This window comes from Fringilla coelebs (assembly GCF_963513975.1).
Source record: "Fringilla coelebs genome assembly, chromosome: 1".
Lineage (NCBI taxonomy): Eukaryota > Metazoa > Chordata > Aves > Passeriformes > Fringillidae > Fringilla > Fringilla coelebs.
In genome coordinates this window covers 89158553-89181390 of record NC_140028.1, presented here as the reverse complement: position 1 = coordinate 89181390, position 22838 = coordinate 89158553, and the positions used below count along the sequence as shown (strand labels likewise).

At 39.4% G+C, this 22838-nt stretch overlaps 1 protein-coding gene across 1 annotated transcript in view; it reads right to left on the bottom strand.

Moving 5' to 3' along the window:
- Positions 1-22838, bottom strand: part of PHACTR1 (phosphatase and actin regulator 1) — a gene marked incomplete at both ends in the record, with an annotated part of 292048 nt that overhangs the window by 104149 nt on the left and 165061 nt on the right. Inside the window, one exon of the mRNA XM_084206533.1 lies at positions 8477-8641. Coding sequence (XP_084062659.1) covers positions 8477-8641 — 165 coding nt within the window. The remainder of the gene's footprint in view (positions 1-8476; positions 8642-22838) is intronic.

Below are 22838 nucleotides of genomic sequence, written 5' to 3'. Positions count from 1 at the left end.
ATCTAAACATAAAATGCAGCTTCAACACATTTTGTTGTTAAATGAAACCATTCCAAAATAACCTGTAAGGACACAGTCTGATGAAGATCCTCCATTCGTGAGTCATAGCAATAGAAACTGAGGATGTACAACAAGTTTTTACACAAGAATGAGCTTATTCTAAACACACATTCTCTCTCTCTACAGCCAGAGATTCCATTACTGCTGATTTGTTGCTAAAACACTTAAAACATTTCCAATGGACGTTGTTCTCTAATCCATATGCCATGAAGAAGCTTATGCTATGAATAGCATCTATTTTCAATCATCACAATTTGTACTTTTTCTAATGGATTAATTGTATCATATTATTTTAACATGAATGCACTGTTGTAGAGTTATGTTGCAGCATTACAGTTTGGGTGGCCTCATATAATCTTCACACAGCAGCTGGAAATGTAATTAGCATAAAAACCAAACAGCCTCATTAAACATCTCTTTCCTGTAAGATGGGACACATTTAGAGGCCTCGTTTCACACGTTCCATTACAGCTGGCACGGGGGTAGAACAGTCCCTAAACGCATTTTTCAGCCCAGCTAAGCAAAGCCCACTTCTTAAACCCTGGAAATGTTCTGCAGCACATCTCAGGAAGACACAGCGATACTGCTCTGTAGTGGAATACATACTCCCGGGGGAACGATTGTTTCCTCCATTTTTGAACTAGGAGCTTCCAGTTGGCAATTCAAGTATAAAAATAGACAACTGCTTTCACTGCCTTCCTTGTACAAATCAGATCTGCAACTTCCGAATGCATTTCCATTCTTTTAATCTCCTTAAAATAACAAATCTGAAAACGCTGACAATTTAAAATACCAGCAATAGAGACACACATCAGCCATCACTTTCCCATGCTATTAAGTTTCTTCTGCCACCCTAGCTTTGGGCTGTTTATCTAATTGCGAGGCTGAAAATGACCACTGGCTTTAAAAATCTTCGTGAATCTTTGGTTCCACTACAGTAAGCAGATACACAAGATAGTTTTCTCCCTCTATAGAATGGCAAAAGATGAAATTTTTTACAAGTTGTCTACAGTTTTGCAGGAATTCTGGTACACTTTTCTGCCAATTTTTCAAAAGACATTAAGAAAATGTCAGTGCATACAAAAAGAAGTTAAATGCAATCCTAATTTTTTTTTTTCACTTTCAAAATTCAGAATACATCAAGTGTGCAGTTTTGGATCGATGCAAAAAAAAAAGAACTGTCTATGAACTTTAATTTTTATTCAGTCCTTGGATACATGTAGTGTAATACTTCAACAGACCTAAGATACAAATGCTTTCCTGTCTACCAGGCCATTTTATATTTGAAATTCAGGTTTTTAACTAAATAATATCTAGTTCCAATTTCAAACAGAAATGTAAATTTGCATAAAAACTCTTCTAAGATCAATCTAGAAAACACTGAAATATAATGATCTTATTTTTTTTATTTTTCCTTATGTAAAAATATTTGCTTCATTCAATGTGCATTCAGGAACAGCCCAAGTTCCTGCAAAATGCTGCTTTTCTTCAGACAATGACAGCTTGTTCTTCCCTCAAATAATCATGACACAGTGAACATAGCAGCCCTTCCTAACTCTGAAAACCGGTTGTACTGCTGTTTTTTAATAAAACCAGAGCTCTTTTTTTGCAAGTTTGGACTTAGTTTTGTAGAAGTGCCATTTTTCTCTCTTCTCCCAAAATCTTGGAAGTGATCACTGATTTTTAGCAATGCCTTAATGCTGTATAAGCTGCTCCAGCACAGCAAAAAGACCGGGCCTGGACCAGTATCTGTATTACCTCCTTGCTGTTTCACTTCAAAAGGGCCCCTCGGGGTTTTACACAGAAATATTAACAGGTTTTGTCATGGAGGAGAACAGGAAGGACTCTGAGGTATTTCAGGCTTCAGGGTGGCTTCAGACCCAGCTAGCCTGGAGGGGACACTACGCTCTCTCTCTGAGCACTGATTCAGAATTCAGAATTATATTTCCAAGTCATTAGAATATGAACATCAGGGAAGAAAAAACCATAATTACTTCTGTTCCCCATATCTAAACCTAGAGACAGTCTGGCTTGAAAGTATAAGAGGAATTTTAACTGAAATATTTATACTTTTCACATGGGATCACAGCAGATATTAAATAAAATTCAGAAGAACAGAATGGGACCATAAAGTGCTATAAAACAGTTATCCTTGTTAGACAATAATCCAAACAAACCCACTCTTTTCAAACAAAATAGAACCTCTGTAGATAGATGTCAATAACCTGGCACTTGGGAAAACCACACCAAGTCTCTCACCCCATAGACCACCTCCCCAGAAGTACAGGCAGGGGTGAGGCAGGCATGTCTCCAACCTGTGCTTCTCCTTCCTTTCCCCAGGCAAAGGTCTTACCTAAATTGCATGACCAGTTTAATACCCTAAGGGTTTTATATGAGAGAACACAAGAGGCAATTACTGGCAAAGCAGAAGGTTTAAGAGAAGCACTGGCAACATATAATTGAATGTCTCCCATCTGGAATATTCTGGAAAGAAAAGTTTAAAATATTTACTTGTTGCAGTTAGAAATAATCAGCAGTAGGAATCAAATGATCTGGGTATGGTTTAGGAATAACAGTTTCTTAAATTGAACAGCTTTACCACATTTTGTTTTCTTCTTCTTATTTATCAGAAACACTGAAAAATCCTTGCCTGTAAGTGTTGCCAATTTAAGCAATCCCCTCTGCTGATTGGGAGACTTAACTTATATAAACACACTGACATATGATTTTTTTTATAGAGTATCTTTAAAAAAAATATGGTTGGAAAAAGCACCACGGATTAAGAAGTGGAAAAAAAAAAGATTCAGGCACAAAATTAATATCGGTTTTAAAGCAAATTTTGGGAGTGGGGCAGCTAAAGGCTGGAGGAGTCAGCTTTGTTGAGGCTCACTTAGATGTTATGCCCTCCCCAAAAAGTAAACTGAAAAAATCCACACGCTCCCTTTTGTGGCATTGTCTACACTATTTGGCTTAAATCTTTAGATCGACAGTGCAGACCTCCTCTATTCCTACTTAACAGAGTAACTTCTAGCAAGAGAGGATTTTCTTCCTCTGTACAGATAAGTATTAAAAGAGTCTTAAGGCCCTTAGGCAGCAGATCAATCCACAGACCTGCTCTGAATGTCCTTTTCCACCAAGCCAACTGATGATGCTCGGCTCACAATGGTTTGCCTTTTGGCTCTTCTGTTATTCTGGTTTATTTCAGCCTCAGTCTTCATCCTTTCCAACTCCCTAGTCCTATACCTTGAGACAGGTTTTGAACACCAATCTCTACAATGTAACCTAAACCAATGAAGCCTTAAATTAAACAGGAGCAGATCTTCCCTATTCTCAGGAGGGTACCCCAAGCATGAGGCTAGAAAATCACAGTCGTGTCTTCCCTGGTCACAGACTAGGACGTGGCTCACTAGTTCATCCATGGCTTTTGGAATGGGAACTGTGGCACCAGAGGACCGATATGTGATTACTGCCCTGTGGAGGAGGATTGCAAGTATTTCTAGGAAGGGAAACTGGGACACAAATAAAAGGAGGTTTCAATGTACCTAGGAGGAAAGGCTGAGTTCAAAAGATTTCCTTTCCTGCTTTTCTTTTGTCATTCCAACAAGTGTCCTTCAAGTACAAGTTACATGCTTCTTTCTCCCTTTTGCCTGAGCACTGGGATTCAGGAAGCAAGGATGGTGGAAGACATATGCACCAATTCTTTAAAATGAAGGTCACCAGAAATGGGAAATGACAAAACAAGACGTTTTTCTCTACTCAAAATCCTCCAAGCAGCTGAAACACTTTTTTTCTGAAAGGTTGCAAATAGTTGGCTTTTGACGAAAGTAGCAATAAAAAACCTTCAATAATATTTCAAGTAAGTGCAGAATCTATTTCCCCTCAAGCTTCTTTCTTTCAGAAGCAGTTCCTTCTCCAAAACATCTCCAGGAAATGACATTTCAGCATGTGTACAGCACTGCAATAAAACAGCAACACACCCAGGAACATTTTCCAAGTCCACAGCAAGGCGAGCAGAAGAAGATCAAGGTATTAAAAAAATGACAAAGGTCTAGCAGAAGAGACAGTCAGCTTGCTCTCTTGCTATCTGCTTTGCTGATTCTCAGAGAGCCCCATTTGGCTTTTAAAATCTTGACCAGTCTTCTAGAGCCATCCCAGCTGCATCTAGCCATGGAAATGTGCTTGAGTATAGAAAATTATGTTTCTTCCTCGTTTCTTCTGCCATGACACTGCTCCTTGTCAGCTGTAAGAAATCATCCTGTCAAGAGACAGAATCTTGCCATTTAGAAGTTTGCCTGTTTTCCCAGCTTTATAATACCTCACATTTTTGTTGAGGGGGCCTTGGCCCTGCATGAAAGTAAAGGTTTCCACACTTCATGCAAAAATCTTCACTAACTTTAAAAATATATAGCATCGACTGTAGCATGAATAACAGTGTGGCAGAATTTGGTTTCTTTGTCTAAGTCCCTGTATATGGAACTTCAGTGTCCAGAGAGTTTATGCTGTACTGTGGGAGTCTCATCACCCATCCAATAGATGTTCTGTGATAAAATGATTTGAGGACCTGACACTGAAAACCACATTGTGCTGGTGGGAACTTCACTTCTGTCCAGGAGGAGAATTACTGTGATGTGGCATTCACATTCTCTGAAAAGATTCCTTCACCCAGGATTTTTCTCCTGGGAAGCTGAGAAGCCTCAGAGTAAAGGAAAACAATTCTTATCTCATTTGCTTCTCCTGTGTTTTGCTCATGTAGAATGTGTTTGGAGATTTTTTTACCCAAAGGTGATTGCCTGATTAGATTCTGGTGTGAGTTGTTTCCACTCATTGCCTAACCAGAGCCAAGCTGTGTTAGAACTCTGGAAAGAGTCACGAGTTTTCATTATTATCTTTTTAGCATTCAGTAAGTATTTTTCTGTATTCTTCAGTTTAGTATAGCATAGTATTCTTTAATATAATATTGTATTATAAAGTAATAAATTAGCCTTCTGAGAACACAGAAGATGCATCATTCCTACATTCATTGGGGCTACCCTATGAATACAATACTGTGAGAATTGACTTGTTTCTGCTCCTGCTGTGGTACACTGGTGTCCCTCACAGAGTGCAATATCCCTGTTTTCTGAGCATATGCCTAGCCAAAGCCCATCTTTCATTCACAGGGCACACTCCTTACATACCTCCTTAACATACCACCTTCCAGCAGAAGAGGTTGCTCATATCAAACCCAACGGCTCATCTGGTGCTTCCCATCTGCACACAGATCACCCTACCCATGATCTTCTCTACCTGCTCTGGCTGCTTTACAAAATACCTTATGATGATCTCACAGAGACCTCACACTGCGAGGCAAAGGCATGAGAGGGCTGCATCAAACCCATGACTCTTACCAAGTCAGCACCAAGGCAGTGTCAGACTTTGGACCCTTCTGCAATGTCACTGCACAGATACCAAAACCAACGTAACCTATAAACATGGAAACTCTACGAAACATGAACATCCTTTTGACCCTCTGCTTGTCAGTGACAATACAATAACAAAGATGGAGGATGGGGGACTTGTGCTCAAACAGCACAATTTGAGTATTTATGTGCTGAGAGGAGTCATATATAGTAACACTGAAGTCCTCCATCAATCAAATTACGTAGTGTTTCACCTCATGCAATTACCAGGTGCCGGAAAATAACTTTTCCTATCACCAAAAAGGTTTTTTGCTCATTGACTGCTGAACTGTATTTTAAAACATTCATCCCTGAATAACTAAGCAGAGCTTTCAGTCTAATAAAGATATGGATACAAAATGCTAGCACTTGGAAATAGCAAGAAAAAGGCAACCTTTCAACCTTACATATCAGCTTGACTCTCTCTTTCTTTCTGTCCTCTCCCAGAGAAGAATCTCCCATTAATTTCAGAGGAAATTTCATCAGATTAGGCCATGTGTTTTGACCCTTACCACTTTTGACATTAAAAATAATTGAATCCATTGTTGCAGCAAATAAGGGCCTAATAAAATACTTGTATTAGTATCTATTTTTTGATAATTACTGATGTTCTGTGCAGGCGGGAAAGCTTGGGTGCGTGCCTGTAGGACACTAATGGGAATGCTTTTTTTCCAAGTGTCACATTTATCAGTGCACTAGAAGAAAATAAGCCTGTATTATGAAGTTTCATGCTGGCTCTCATTATGCCATCTCACAAGCTTGTCCTTAGATTTATTATAAAGATTAAATATATTTCCTCAGTGAGATCAGAGGTACTAGACAAGAGGCCATGCAAACGCTGGCAGAAAAATGCTAGTTTTCCATGTGTCAAATCTTTTGTCCTACACATCCAAGGTTCAATCAATGCTTCTTAATTGCTTAACTGGGGGGTCTTGTAGGGTGCTGGTGGATTCCTGTTCTCCAGGGTTGGGGATGATGGAAACTGTGAGGTCCCAGCTCTCGCACAGTCCAGAAGCAAATCTCTATCCCTGTGTTCTACAAGGTGCTCAGCAAATTTGACATCCTTGTCAATTTTGCTGCAGTTACTAGCAGGGGAGCTGACAGGAATACCAATTTTGCAGAGCAGCTGCAGGATACTGTTAACTTACTAGAAATAAAAATTTTTCTAAAAAAAAGAGAAAGGCTTTGGATTCAATTGAGATCAAACCCGGTACTGTGACTGACAAATGTTCCTGGAGACCCAGCTCTAAATTGGTTTTTCAGACACTTAACTCACTCTTACTAGGGGAGAATATATGCTGGCATGTCTGGTAAAACTTCCTATTCTTCTGAGAAGAGAAAATACATGTTTTCAGTCTGGTTTTAATCACTGTGTACTTTCCAAATATTTTGGTAATGGGGCAAATCTTAGCAATACTTTTTGTACTGCCCAGAGCAGACTATGGAGCCATATTCCATCCAGCTTCAAACCAGTCAGTCTAAACACAGCAGTATTCAGCTCAGCCTCATCAGATGGAGCTGCAGAAACCATAAAAATCAACAGTAGGCAAGCTTTGGCAACCCATGGTGCCTCCTGAACAGCCATAGTTATTCTCCTAGTTGTAACCAACCAAGGCAGCATGCTGAAACTAGATTCAAAGCAGTTGTCACCACAGTGTCCACATATCCCTAAGAGCCACATGGTTTTCATGGAAATCCTACTACACTACACTATGGTTATGACTGATGCAGAATATGAAAGACAAGTCTTTTTTTTTTTTTTTTTTTTTGCAGAAAGATGTCATTTTTGGTGACAATAGATTCCCAGCTGTCAAGTCAAAAAATATGATCATCACTCAGAGTGATATGGCCATCTATTCCAGTTCATTAGTTTCTGGCTGATGAATCAGAAAGCAGCCTAAACAGCACACAGTAAAGAACTCATTCAGGTACAAACCCTGAAAATACTTATTCTGCATTTAAACTCATTCAAGAATTCACAGTTAAATAACATGTCTCACCCCATTGTGGGCCACTTTCAGGAGTGCAGGATTTGGGGTGCCACAGGTACACCCAAGTAGTGCCTAAAACCTTCCACTGCGCCATACACAGGGCAGAAAAGCAACTGATTGTAGCTCAAGCCTCTTCTGACACTTGAAGGAGAAAGATACTCACTGCTTTCTTTCTAGTTCTAGTGAAAACAAGAAATTTGGAGAAACACCATGTTTTCTCACAGATAATCCAGGCTAAAGACTTGCAGAACCAAATGTAGTAATTATTGGCCATCATGAAAGAAGAATAAAGAAAATAAACCTTCTAAATAAATTGCAGAGCTTTCATCACATGCATCAATGTCTGCATCTGGGGTTCTTGCTCAGATCAATTTACATTATAAACCCACATTTTTTCAGTTTCCCTTTTTTTTTAATAAAAAAGGGTCTTGAACTAGTAGTGCAAGAAAGCAATGGCAAAAGGAGGGGTGTGGCAGGAACTGAGATTCAGTTTTCTGAAAAAAACAAAGGACACATCATTCCTGCCCAATGGAATGAATAATTTCTGGTTATGCAAGTTACTCAACACAATGTCAACTTCTTTATCCTGTATTTTTCTCGCTCCTTTATTAGCACTCACAGGAGCTTAAATGTGGCTAAATCGACCTCTAGCATTATCTTTTCATACTGCCTTCTCCTTTATTCATAATCTGGGGAATCAATATTCAAATATTTCTTCTGAGTTAGGCTCTAGCTCTAGTAGTACAACCTGAAAATACAGCTTTGGTGAGCTGCTGATCTAATTGTACTGCACCTAATGTGTCACTTTGGGGCTTTTAAAGAAAAAGTTTGTAACAAAGTTAGAGATCTTCTTTTAGAATCTGATGAATCTCTCCAAGCCAAGCTTCAAGAGTTGAAATACATATAAACTGAGGCCATATTACAAATTTTCAGCCTTGATGAGCAAAAAGTTCCAGATTAATAAACCGACCCCAACGCGACTGTTACCTGCTGAAGTGTGCTTAAATTTTTCACTCTTCTTCTTCCTCCATTTCCATGGCTTAAAAAGTCTCCCAAGAGTGGCAAATTTGCTCCTTCTTCTGATAGGAGGCGTGTGAGTCCCAGGTACTAGAGAATCTGAACGCATTGCAGCCAGTCTTTCCACCTCTTCAGCTGTAATTTCAGCAAGAAAAAGAGAAAAACACAAGGAAGGTGGGAAGTGAAATAAATGCTTTAATAAGCAATCAGAAAACCACACAGATAGAAAAAATTTTTCATCGACATGGAGAAGAATAACAAAGGGAAAAAATATTTCAATGTTTTCTTTTCTCTTAGTGAAATTTTTAATCTACTGTAAAGAACAGTAGTAACAACAAGATTCAACAGGAATATGGGTTATTATGTTATAAAAGTTATGGCTTTTAACAAATTTTTCTACATTGCTCTAGACAGCTGTCAGTTCAGCCATCAGCCATTCCTCGGGAATTGTGACAGAGAATGGGGAAGGGAAAGCCAAAAAAAAAGGATGCAATATAATTTAAAAGAAATATTACAAGTTTGTTTTTTTTTTTAATTGCAATGGAAAGAAACATTTTGTTTTACTAATATTTATTAATAGCAAGGACCCTCATAAATAGTGAGCCTTTACTGTGTCCATTGATATTGCTTGGGTTATAAAAAGGGACCACATTAAAACTTCCTGGTAAGAGAGAGAATGCTAAAAAAATCATAGAATCATAGAATATTTGGGATGCAAAAGACCTCTAAGATCGGGTCCAGCTGTTAACCCAGCACTGCCAAGTCCACCCCTAAACACCCTCAAATGCCAGATTTACACATCTTTTAAATTCTTCCAAAGATGGTGACTGCACCACTGCCCTGGCAAGCCTGTTCCAATGCTTTACAACCATTTCCATGAAGAAATTTATCCTAATATGCAACCTAAAAGCTCCCTGGTGCTACTTGAGGCCATTTCCTCTAGTCCTACCGCTGGTTACCTGGGAGAAGAGGCTGATACCCACCTGGCTACACCCTCCTTTTAGGTGGTTCTAGAGACCTGTAAGGTCCCCCCGAGCCTCCTTTTTCTCCTCAGAATCTCTCCTGTCTTAGATACTCATGATAAGACCTGTGCTCCAGAACCTCTACCAGCCCTTCTCCAGTACCCCAATGTCTTTCTTGTAGTGCAAGGCCCAAGTCTAATCCCATTTTTCTGCCCACTCACTGCCCTCCAATTCTTATGCTAAGTTTTTAACATTTAAACTTTTAATTTTAGATTTTAATACAGTCCCCACTTAGGGCCAAATTCCCTTGAAGGGGATAGAGGTTTTTACTGAGCTTCTGTTCTTAAGATTTCAGTTATCTGCTACCTTTACCCTGTAATACATCATGATAGTCTCAATACTGAAAAAAAAAAAAACCTGAAGAACTTAAATTACCCTTCCTACTTGATGAGAACAAGAAAAGTCTGGGGATGGTGACTTGACATAGTTATATTGCAGGGTCTCCCTGTCCCACATTTGCAAGGTAAAATTAATGCCTATAGTTTTGGGAAATAACATCTCTGTCACTAGAGGCACAGAGAATGGAAAGCCAGGACCACAAAGAAAGCATCAACAGAGGGAAGGTATCAGCAACATGAGAGGTTGTCTCTCTGTCACAGCTGCATAGTTCAGTCAGCATACAAGCAGAGGTTTTGTGTGGTTTGTGGCTGTTATTTTTGTTTGTTCATTTTTAAAGTTGTTGTTTTGGTTTTTTAAAAATTTTTTTAAGGGATACCATTTCCCAGACTTGTGTTGTAATGTGACACTGCCACTAACACTGATTTGAGTGGTTTGCACACACAGTCTGGATCCATAAAGGCAGGATGCTCTGCTCTCCTGCTCTGAAGACAACAGCCCAGTGTTTCTATTCACCTCTCATATTTTAAATATTAACCTCAGGCATGAGCTTGAGCTCAGGAACCCTAGCAAGAACACTGCTTTGAAGGCATGAACACGCCCACTCCACACTGACAGAATCACCAGAGATTTTGGCTGGCAAATTCTTATGTATCTCAATGGAAATTTTTTCAAGGCTTTAAGTGAGCCAAATTTAGGTTGGTTTTCATGGGAACAGCCAGAGATGTATTTCTAACACAAAGGAGGTTTCATTATCAGAACTCCAACTGAACTACTATTTGAGTCCCTCAGGTTTTTGCAAAAAGGTTGGTTATTTTGTTATTGCTCTTTTGTTTGTTTTAAATGTTAACATGCAATAATCCTTTTTCCTGTAAAATATCAATGCCAGATACAGCTCCCTGTAACTTTCCAAAGAAGAAAAAGTTAGCCAGCAAGATAGAGTGAGCCCAGATATTTCAGTGGAAATGGTTAAAAACTATTCTTTGGGGTAATAAAGAGAAAGACAGACCTTTCTGAGAACATCTCTTTTCAATTTAAGGCAGAGGGAATAAAAGATAATCCGGCCAAAGCATTTCATTCTGTTCCAGCCCTTTGTGCCTGACTGCCTGGAGAAATACCTTCTTATCCAAAGAACCCATTACAAGGCTCTGTCCTGTACAGGGGCTGGGACATGCTGTATCAAGGCTGGGAATTGCCTGGTTATGCTTAATAAACCATATGGGTAAAAAGAAGAGGAAATCAGAAATTTCCTTATACTTTCTGATTTCATTGGAACCTGCTGGGTCTTGAAGACCAGCACAGGGTACAGACCACTGCACTCTATATGCAGATCCAAACAGACCACTACTTTTCCCCTTCCTCTGTTTTTGAGATGCCTCTAGTTCAAGCAAGTAAGATCCCACTGTGGTCCACTGATGGTATGTTTTAGAGCTGCTGCTAAAAGCAGTGGGCTGGTATTGTCTTTGGTCTCTTTTTTTTAGGGGATACAGGAAATGGGCCATTGAGCAAACTGGGAATGACATGCTACTGCTGCTGAATTAGGCTTTCTGCTAACAAACCTACAGCTGAAATGTTTTAATTCCTCTTGCTGCTCACCCTCTCTCCACCATCACTGAGCCAAGATCTCTGCTACCCAGGTACCTTTGTTATGAAATCTCTGAGCTGCAACAACTTCTCTTTCCTATCTGGTCCTAACTGGTATTGCTGAGGCCATTGCTGAGAATCAACACCCCTTAAAGACACTCTTCTTTCACAACACAACTCTGTCTCACACCAGCTGCGCTCTCACTGCCCCTGGGGAAGCTTTTCCCACTCAGGGTAAATGAGTATGGATTTACAGTCAGGCAAAACTAACACTGGAGTAAAATAAAAATTTACCCAGAGGGTGGGTTCACTGAAAGCCAAACACAGTGTCAAAACCATTTCCATATTTTGACTGCTCTTCTCTGAATTTCAGTATTGTCTTACACACAAATCTGTGGCTTCAGAGTCCTGCAGTGCCTGGCATCAGTCATGAAAGTTTCCCTTCTCCTTCATCCTCTTTAAACAGACACACAGCTCCAAGCTAATGCAAGTAACCGCTCTTTTTCCTCCTCATTCGCATTTCTCAGAAGGACATGATTTTTTTTCATGAGAAATGCTCTCAAGAGCACTGCTAATTCAAAGCATAATAATCACTGGCTAGGAATAAACCACATTAGCATAAAGCCATGACAGTTTTAATACAGCAAGAATAAAAGCAGACCACGATGCAAGAAGCAAATGCCAGAATTCTGCGCTCTTCTCTGCTGCTGCATCTTTTGCTCAAGTTGGCCAGATTTCTCTGCCTTTTTGGCTCATAATAGCTATTGACTGGCTGTGGGCTGCGACACCCACTGCTGACAGCAGGCTCCGTAGGCTGATTTCACACCTTTGCTGTTCCCAAAAAAGCTGGTACTTGCAGGAATGGAAAGTAACCCAGACCTTGCACTCTTTTTCTATTTTTTTTTGTCTTCAAAGAGGAAAGCAGTCCCAGCAGTCCCAGCCTGATCAGTCTGCTGAACTGGGAGAGGGAACTGCCGTGTGCATTAGTACCTGTAGTCACACTGCGGAGATCTCATCTTGATGCCGGTGCCACAAATGTGATGTTTACGGGTCACAGGCGCTGCTGATACTCAGTGCTTTTGGGAACTTGTTCTGATTTTTTTTCCAGGATATAAGAGATCTTTCTGAGACACAAAGAAATACTGGGACCTGCTCTTATGGCAAGAGGGTGATGCACTCCCCTCCCACATTCTTCTGTCCAAGCTGTCATTTCAGAGCTAGCAGTGGAGAAACTAAACTTGAGAGTTTTTCATAGGCTGTTTGGCTGTGAGACAGGCCTCAAGATTTTACTGTAGTTCTTAATAATCCTGAAGTTCATATAGACTTGATATAGGGCTTAAGCAAGACTTGGGGTTTTAATGAAAAAAACCCACCACAAACTGAAGTACTTTGCATCCAAGTAATAAAAAAAAAAAGTACATGTTTGAAATAAATTACAAAGACAAGAAGAGGCCAGACCATCTTGAACCTGTTCTGTATGTTCTTATGATTTTTCCACATCTTTCAGTAGGGTGCTGATTTCCAGAAAGTCCAATAAGAGACAACATTGCGGTCGCCTACTTTTTGGATTTGAGAAGCACAGCATGCAGATCAAAAGCCCTCCCACAGACAAGATAACTTATGAAGTTTTCCTGGAGAATGACAGCCAGTTTTGTCATTCCCACCACTGTCTGGGAATCACTTAATCTATTAATGTTGCTGATATGTAATACCATAATATCTAGCTTCCATTTTAGAAAAAAACTCCACTATTACAGAATTTGGGTACAAAGGGCAATTTCATTGCTGAAGGCTGAAGCCCACCCATCCCACTGGGGGTCTTTAATATTACCTTCCTCACTGGTAATCACACCAAGTTCTCTCTTAAGACCGTTCCTAAACACTCATTTTTCATAATCAGATACATGATTATCTTAATCAAAAGGAAATTTACTTCACAAAGTTACATTTTAATTCTTCCTCAGAAGCTCCAGTGACTACTTTGTGCTTCCTCTTGCATTTGCACAAAGCTGTAGTAACAGGCTGAACATTATCTTGGCCCTAAAGATGCAATTAACTAAATGTGTCATATTATTCAATGACAAGAACTCTATATAAATAAAAACCCCTAACATAATACTACTCATTTCCAATCCACGTCCAACCAATCTTTATTTTGCAGATTAAGTTTCCAACAAGCTCCTGTTGTAAGGTTTCTTTTGAACTTGCGCCCCAAATATCCTTCACTACAGACAGCATGGACCTTATTCTAGCAGCATTGTTCAACACAAGATGCAGACACACCATATGTCATTTTGAAATGACAGGAAACCTGAAAAACTCCTCTAATTGCTGAGCACTTATGTCTACTCTTTATCCAAATGGGAACACTTTCAATTAAAAAAAACACCTTGTTTTTCTTTCAGGAAAATAGTTTATTTTCTGCTCTTCTATTATCTCATGCTCAGTTGTTTCCCTTTAATTTCCTTTTGCACCTGGAATTAATTTCCATCAGCCTTGCCTTTACTATGTGAATTACCCATTTAAACTTTTCCTAACTCCACAAAGGTCTGTTTTCCAATGAAAGACAAGGCATGCCACGCTGCAGTCTAAGTGCAGTCTTGCCAAATGAGGATGATTACCTGTCTGGTGGAGAACAGCTCCCACTGGACCTGTGCATTTGCAGTGGCAGTGAGCTGGCATAGTGATTTTATGAGCCATGAAGAGCCTGTCAGTAGCTTTCCTCTGCATGCTAAGCAGCACTCACATGTTCCAAACCCCTGCCAATTATTCCTGCTCCCCAGGTGTGCAGCATTTCGCACTGTGTCCATGAATGGAGTCTCTCATCTCTTAACCTTGCCTGTTTCAGCACAGGTACCATACCATGGTACAGCTCTACCCTCAGCTACAATCTCTCTATTACAGTCTATTTATTTCTCTTTTTGGCACAGAAGTGCAGAGGATAGTTTTGGAAGTCTAATCCCTCTAGGACCCTGCTTTTGACTCATCCCCATTTTGACGTAAAACGTAAATTATTCATGCTGATTGCAATCTGAAAGCCACTTTTTTAACCTCTGCAAACTACACTGCACTGAATGCATCACTCGAAACATGTCTTTATAGATCTGAATTCTCTCAAAACACCAGATATTTTCTGTATCATAAGATAGTACATAAGATTTTCACTTGCAACAGAAGCACTTTATCATGTTATGTCACCAATAGCTATATAATCTCTTTCTAAAAACCTATATATAACTATAGAAAATAAGGATTTTTAGATTTCTTTGCTATCAACTGTTACGTGTATCCCTTATTTCCCTTATTACTCACTAGGTTTTCTGTCTTTTATGCATTTATTTCATATAGATTCAAGATTAAATCAAATAAACAGTACTGTAGCTCATGACTGTCATGTGCCCAGACACTGGAGCAGACACCACAGATCTATCCTGGGCATCACACACAATGTCTGGAGACTCAGCAGCTCCAAAATAGGACTCAGAGCAGTCACTATAAGTGGAATACATCCAAAAACCAACCAAGAGAAAAAGAGGGCCGGCAAAAGAAGAGATCTCACACTGTTCTTGGGTTTACAGTTCCATAGGTACCAGGAATTGCTCCAGTAAAAAGCTTCAGCTTGAAAGGAAGGGATATTTTACCCTTCCTAATAGACAAGCAGGGAGGAGATGAACAGTTCACACTTTTAAGAAAGCAGAGGAAGTGAGATGCAAGGACTTTTCTGTTAGAGCAGGCAGAGAACTTGGAAGAAAGGAGAATCATGGGGTCACTTTCATCTTCCCCCCTTGAAAAGGCTTAAGCCCACATCTCTGATTTTCCCAGGGAACACTACTACTCTTTCAGTCATACCCAAACTTATCAACTAGAGTTAAGTCTAATCCATCACAGCTCAAGTTCTTCCTGAAAGCCACAGCTAAGGGCAACAGACAAGATATCATCCTTCCAGCAAATCTTTAACCCATTCAACAAGAAAAAACAGAAATTGAAGCCCAGGTACCTTCAACTCCTAAATATATCCTGATGAAGAAACAGTGCACAAAATTTTTTCCTATGCTTGTTTCAGCTTGCTAGTGGTTGAAACTGTCTTCTTGAAGGAGCTGGTAATAGTTACATTTTCATGGTTGGATTTCTCTCTTAAACCAGCCTAAATTACAAATTCTACTCAGCTGCAAAACACAAAGCAATCCAAGAAAAGGACTGAGTCCACAAAAAGCCATAGGTTTGTTGCTCACATTTTGCTAGGTTTCTCTTAGCGGGTGACAATTTTCCTAATTGCCATGTGGACAGAGGAAGACACAGTTACTCACATAGCAGAGCACCTTGGCTCTACCAGTCCTCACTGGGAATCAGGGAAGTTCTCCACCCATCTAAAAATAAACCAGTAGTGCAAAGGGCTACCTGTTTATTTTGAGAAATCACAGAAAAAAAATTTGAATACTTCTAAATTTCTTAGGGGATTTCTGATGGACTAAACAACTTCTGGTATTTTTCTTTTGACGTTATTGGAAGCAGGCATATCCAATATTTTATTTTACTAAAAATGTGTGTTTTAGAAGGCATATATTAATAATTTTCAGAAACTTGAGAGAGGCATTTCTTCTTTTTAAAAAAAAGTAATCCTATTCAGAAAATGGCATTGCAAACATTAAACTTCCTAAATACAGTGGTACCATCTCACCACTATCACCATAAAGACAAAAAATTGAGTTTTTAATTACTGCAATGGCTGGGAGAAGAGGAAAAAAACACCTTATTAAAAGCTAAAAAGTTCAAACTATTCCTGTGTAAACTATGCATTCCTTCCCTTAGGAAAAAGAAACTCTGTTTCTGTTCTTTAAAGAAGTTGATATGAAGCTGGCCAAGAGGAAAGGAGTAATTGTACCAAATGGCACATTGATAATGAGCCTGAATACGAGTTTTAAAACCTCCCTCAGAAACAGTCAAGCAAAAAAAAAAAGAATTCATATGTTCTCTGAAAGGAGACAGTCTGTATCCATGTTCAGGAACTTACAATAAGTACTAAATACTTTTGCTTTGAGTGCAGCAGTACCTATGGTTATAAGGAGAACTTTTTTGTTTATTCAAATGACAGTTTAGTTCAGGCCCTTACAGGAGAGGCTTGAGTTTAAAGATGAATACTCAAAGGGGAAAAAAACATCCACGATTCCTTTAAGATCATGAATAAAGCATGGCAAGTTGTTGGCTAAAACACACTGAGTTTTTCTGTGTGTTTTTCATAGCTGTGATTTCACTTTTTTTCTACCATCTTTTTTAGCATAAAATTCTAGGGTGTCTCATGGTTGCTGAGCTCTGCAGGATATTGCTCTTGCTCAATCAATTTATAGGAAAATCCCTGGTTCCTAAAAAGCTGTTGCAGCCTTGAAAAAAAAAAGGTTGTGCCCATCAAGTAATCAAATTGGTATATCTACCTAAGAAATGTTACAGTCAAAGGAAGGACCTATGCATGTAGCTTCAAGCTGATGAATTATTCCAAATCCAACACTCAGAAACAGCTCAAAAAATAAGAATGGGTTTAGATCAGAGCTAAGGAAAAAGATACTACAGGGAACAAAGAAAACAAAATCACAGAAAAAGCTCTGAAATAATGCTAGCAGAAAGAAATTTGTGAAATCCTGATTGTAGCACAGTGAACGACAAAGATCACAAGGAGTCAAATTACTTTGCCCAAACCATCTAATAACTGGCCAAAGCTGCTAAAGGGTTCTTTCCAGAATGCTAAAATTTACCTTAAAGAAATTGGCAGAGAAGACATTAGGACATGGTGTGTGACTGAGTGTTTTCCACTGTATTGATGGGAATGATGCCTTTCTGTGGTGTTTGAGAGAGGAACCAGTGGCATGTTGTGAGCTGCAAATGGAAGCTGAGCATTCAGCAGCACACTGGGATGTGCCCATACAGAGTCACTTGGCCATGAAATTGGCAGCAAAGTTCATTTTCAACATCATGAAGGTAACTGTGATAGGCATCTGCACAATGGCTCATTTCAGCCCAGAAGAAGGATGAAATTAAACCAAACCCTGAGATATTTCTTACAATTATAACAAAAAGATCTCTTTTCACCCCTTCACTGATGGTACTGGACAAAGCAACAAAGTGATGAAATCTCTTTTGCGTTCATGCTGAAAGTTTCCTTTCAAAATCAATAAGATTCTTCTACCAAGCAGATGATTTAAAAAACCCCACAAAAACCACCAAAGTAAAACAACAAACCACAACAAATACAACATAAGCCTTTCTGAGCATTTCTTGGCAACAGAAACTGCCTTTCTCTATATAACCTATGGGGAACAGGTTCTCAATTTTAAGTACTGTTCTCTTTTAGAAGAAGGAGTATCTATATGACATCCTACAAGTATCACAAATCCCTTTCTGTCAAGTTAAATGTTATATGCTCTTCCAGCTGAACTGGAGTATTTGCCCCACAAACCTAATGTTCAAAAATCTCTTTAGTTAAACAGAATTTTTGTTGAATTCACAAGTCAGAGTACACCAAGGCTGAGTACACCAAGTTTTAGAAGACTTATGGTGGTGTTCAGATTGAAAAATTTCCCAAGTATTTAGTTAAAAAGGGAGGAAACAAGAAACAAAACAGGTATGTGACTGCAGGTACTAACACACAAACATATAAAAATTGATCCTGGTCTACATGCCATAATAATGCAAAAATCTGAACTAAATCAATCATAGCAAGTGAAGAACACTGTTTGCTTGGTAAGCACAGGGAGCAGGTGCACTAGCTCAGAGTTGCTGAATTCTACAAGTAATGCCCATCTTTATATAGGTCTGTATTTTTTAAAAAATCATTTATCTCACTGGGCCCAATGGCCAGAGAAAGCTGACAAAAGCAAAAACAAATGAAAATAACCCCAAAGAAAAAATACCAACAAAAAGTGTCCTTCTTGAGTCTCTGTGCAATGCCAGCAGATGTATTAATGAACTGATGCCTGTCTTGCTGTTTAGTGAACTGCCTGTTCTGCCAACTTGAGATGAATAAGAGAAAGAAGCATCAGTTCACTGGAACTACACGGATCTCCCTATTTTCTTTTAGGCTCATGGATTTCTATGCTCAGCATGAGCACATTGAGTTCACAAGGAAAATGGCATTTGACTCAGATGACAGAAACGCATAGAAAAGCAAATGCACATTAGTAACTAGAGTCAAATAATGCAGGGAAAATGCTGTCCTTATTTAAATGAGACACACAAGAACAAAAGAAGGAAACATCTCGAGTTCTAGCTTCCTAATGCATGAGACTTGAAGGAGAGGAAGCTACACAGCTGAGCCTCATGAGTCCCTCCTTTCTTTACCATTTGAGGATCATGTCTAATTCTCTTCAAACACTGCTAGAGGAGCCCAAGTTTGCCAGCTACAGAGAGAAGACGGTCAGAAACTGCTCTTCCTATTCAGATGCTGGAGCAGGCAGCACATTCTGTCTTAAGTGCCACAGCAGATTGCTGAAAGACAACTTCTCATTCTCATGACTATAAAACCACAGACAATTATTTTGGGGCTGTGAATATTAATGAAAGCTTTACTCATCTCACTCTTCTACTTCTCAACAGGGTGCAATTCAGATTCAAATACTCAAAGTTCCGCACGAGCCTCTATACCTGGCTTTCCCTTCAGGGCGAACCCAAATTTCAAAACTATTCATCCAATAAAACCAGTGTGCTAGCATAAGGAAAGCATCCTGTTTTGCTGGTGTATGGGAGGAGAGGGATGAGGTCTTTCAAATTCTGGTTTCACTTCTGGTTCAAACAGTTTCCACCATCCTTCCATCCATCCATCCATGCACCTACACCCACACGTCTGTGCACCTACACTGCTGACTGTTCAGTCTGTGCATCTGAATTTTTATCAGTGTTGACATTTTAAGCAGCTTGGAAAGTAAAATGGGAAAGATAAGATTCTATAAAGCACTACAGCAGCATGACAGACATACCCTTTATATGAGTTCAATTTCAGATGATACAGAAGAAATAACATTTCTATTTATTTTATTTATTTACTTATTTTACCAAAATCAAAGTTGATAGAGTCACCATGTTAAAAATAACATTGGAGCTGCACACATACAGTTTCAGATAGCATCAGAAAAGTCAAAGTAACTGCAACCAATGCATGGGGTAAAGAGAGATAAAGCTGGTGCCATAATCCTTATGACATGGACTGCTGAGATTAGGGACCATGTCTACAGTCCATATGGATGTGAATATATGGATAATCAATACTTTGGAAAAACTTGCTAATACATAGACTGTGGATGCAATAGACCACAGCGACATTTCCAGGCCTGGCTCATTTGTCAGAATGCAGTTAATGAGTATTCTAATTATTTATCCTAAGATCTCCAATGCATTCAAGTCTGCTTACCAACATTTCCATCTGTTTATTCTTGAAGCTGTACTAAAAGGACAACAAACACCAAGATAACACTAATTATGTTGCAGTGGAACACCCCTTAGCCTACAACTGAAGATAAAAAATAGGTAACAAAATTTCTAACAAAACTTAGATGTGGCAGCAGCTCTCTGACCACAGAGAGAAACAGACAACATTCTGTTGTCTGTTATTGTTGTTGTTTTCTGTTCAGGTAAAGGCTGTGAGAAGATCTGAGAAAAGAATGAGAAACAATTCTTATCTTAACTTGCTGCACCTGGTATTGTGAACATGTGGAATGTGTTATGGAGATTTGTTTACCAAAGGGTGGTTTCTTAATTAGCCAATGGTGATGGTGTTTTGATTGGAGGACCAATTAGGTCCACCTGTATTGAACTAGGGTATAAAAGTATGGGTTTCTTAATAAAAATGATCAGCCTTCTGTAAATATCTTGAGAGTCTCTGTAATTTATCACCCGTCCGGGGACCCATTGTGCTGACACTTAGACTCCTGTTCTTCCCCTGACTCAATAGTCTTAGCAGTTCCATCATTACACTTCTGTGCTTCCAGAAGATTTAAAATACCAGTAGTCTCTGTTTTTTTTCAAACAGATAATCAACTTCTCAGGAGGTGAAATAAAAATCATTCTCTACTACCTAAATCTCCCAAGATAAATTAAACAATTGGATCCATTTTAATTTTATTCCCTGCACTTCTATTGCATGAAGCCATTAGACTAATGGCCTGAAAGATATCACGCAAAAGATGACAGAGGGCAAGATCCCTCTCCTAAGTAGCGACAGGGGAGAGCGTCTACGGAACTGCAGCACTAAACCTGTCATCCTAGCCTTGGGCTGCACAGCTCAGGGCAGGAGGAAGGAAAGGGAAGATGTGAAGTACATCTTACATCCTTTTCAAAATGACCCAATCAATATATACGCTGGGCTCCCCATGCACAAGAGGCTGTACATCCTAAATTGCAACCCTTGGGATTTGGAGATTCAGTAAGTCATGGACACTGAACACTTCTCCTGGTTAGGGGCAAAGAAATGGGCACAGTAATAACAAAGTTACACAAACCGAGGGCTTGGAGCCTGTAGGTCTCTTGCCTCCATTTATGTCCTGACTAGCACACTCTATATCATAAATATGAAGAAACCTGCCCTCCTCTTCTCTTTGGACATTTTGGACACAATTTTATTTTTGGGGAAGGGTGGGGAGTGTTGGGGAAAGCTGGGGAAATGATTGTCTTTTATTCTTGAGTCGTATCTTTAGACCTTAAAAATTTTCACTGTCTATGCAGAGGAAATATGCAGAGGCTGTCAGTCAGGTCTGGCCATCTCTCATTTGTGGTTTATCTCACTTGGGATGCAGAGCTTCCATTCAGGAAGGAACACTGCTTGTCCATGAGAGCCCTTTCAACAGCATAGCTTAATGTTGGCTATGGGCACTGTGATTTTGGGCATGTTTCAGGCAGGGTAGCCTGCATGTTACCAAGCCAGAATGCTATGTCTACTGGTTCCAGAGAAGCTGCAGCAGGTGATTTTATAGTGGCCGATTTTATCTTTGATTTAAATTATACCATATGCTCATTGTTTCTCAGAGCAACAGAAATAGCTCATCTTTTGAATCTAAGAGTCTCATCCAAAGGCAAAGGCACTGCTAGATTTGCCTCATCTTCAGTAAGCTCAACCCAAAGCCAGAAGAGTCCACGAGAGATGACAATGACATGATCACACATTATCTTATTCCTCTCCACCCAATCCTTTCTGAGACAAGGAGACTAAAAGCAACAGTCCAGTGAAGATTCATGTCACTTCACAAGAGCAAAAAAACAGCAAGAGGACAGTTTTCCACCTCATAGGGATGGCAAGAACATCATTATTTTCTGAGAAGCGTGCAAATCAAAGCCACAAAGGAGAAAGAGGGCCGCCAAGTGTGTCCCACCTTCACCCCTTTGCAGCATTCATTTAGATAACGGCAAACATCACAGTACCCTCCAGTTTTTAAGAAAGCCACTGAAACACACAGACAAAGCTGGCTTAACCACTGCACACTCTGGTGCTGCCCTTCAGTTATACCAGTCCCCTGATGCTGGAGTTTGGCTAATGGATTTGGGACGGTGTGTGAGACCTGGCGTGATCCATTAAAGAGACTACAAACACATCCAATTAATCTTAGACATCCTGGCAGACTATTAGCAAGATGGTACTGCAGATACTTATACTGTGCTCTTGAAATTAGATTCTGGCTAATTGTGGGCTGAGTAAGGTGTCAACAACAGGAAGTCAAATTTAGTATTGTCTGATTACAAACAAGATGATCTTAGAGGATACAAAGGAATAGCTATGCATTTACTACCAGTCACTGAAATAGCTCAAGAAACAAAATCTTACAATACAAAACTGATGTAGAAAGCCTACCTCCTCTGCTGAGGAGCAGAATGAATGAATAAAATGAATGAAAATGTCATAAATATAACAGTATACTCAAAGGATAGGTTTTGCTCATCAGTCAAGGAGCTCATAAATGAACTCTCCTGCTTTTAATGTTATGATATAGAAAGAAAAGCCAAAAAAAAAAGAAAAAAGAGAAGAAAGGAAGGGACATCAAATGGCAGAATACTGAGTCTTCTGATCTCTTCTCCCCATACCCAGTATTTCTCTGCTCTTTAGCTTTGACAGGCAGTGACAATATTAATGAATAAAATTTCAATAATGGTTGGAAAGTGAAGTACTTCCATCCATCACATTTTCTTCTAAGGAACTGCAAGTCTCAAAAAACTAAAAAGCCAAATGAGCAAATCACCCTCTAAGAGAAACATCTTTAAGCAAGTAAGAGAATAAGAAAAGACAAAACACAGAAATGGAATCTAGCTGTCCACCTGGGCAGGGACCAAAGAATAGAATAGGACATAGGGGTGGTAGAAGTAAAAAAAAGGCACAGAAAGCCAAACTTATTCAGCCAGGTTGATACTAGGTTTGGAGT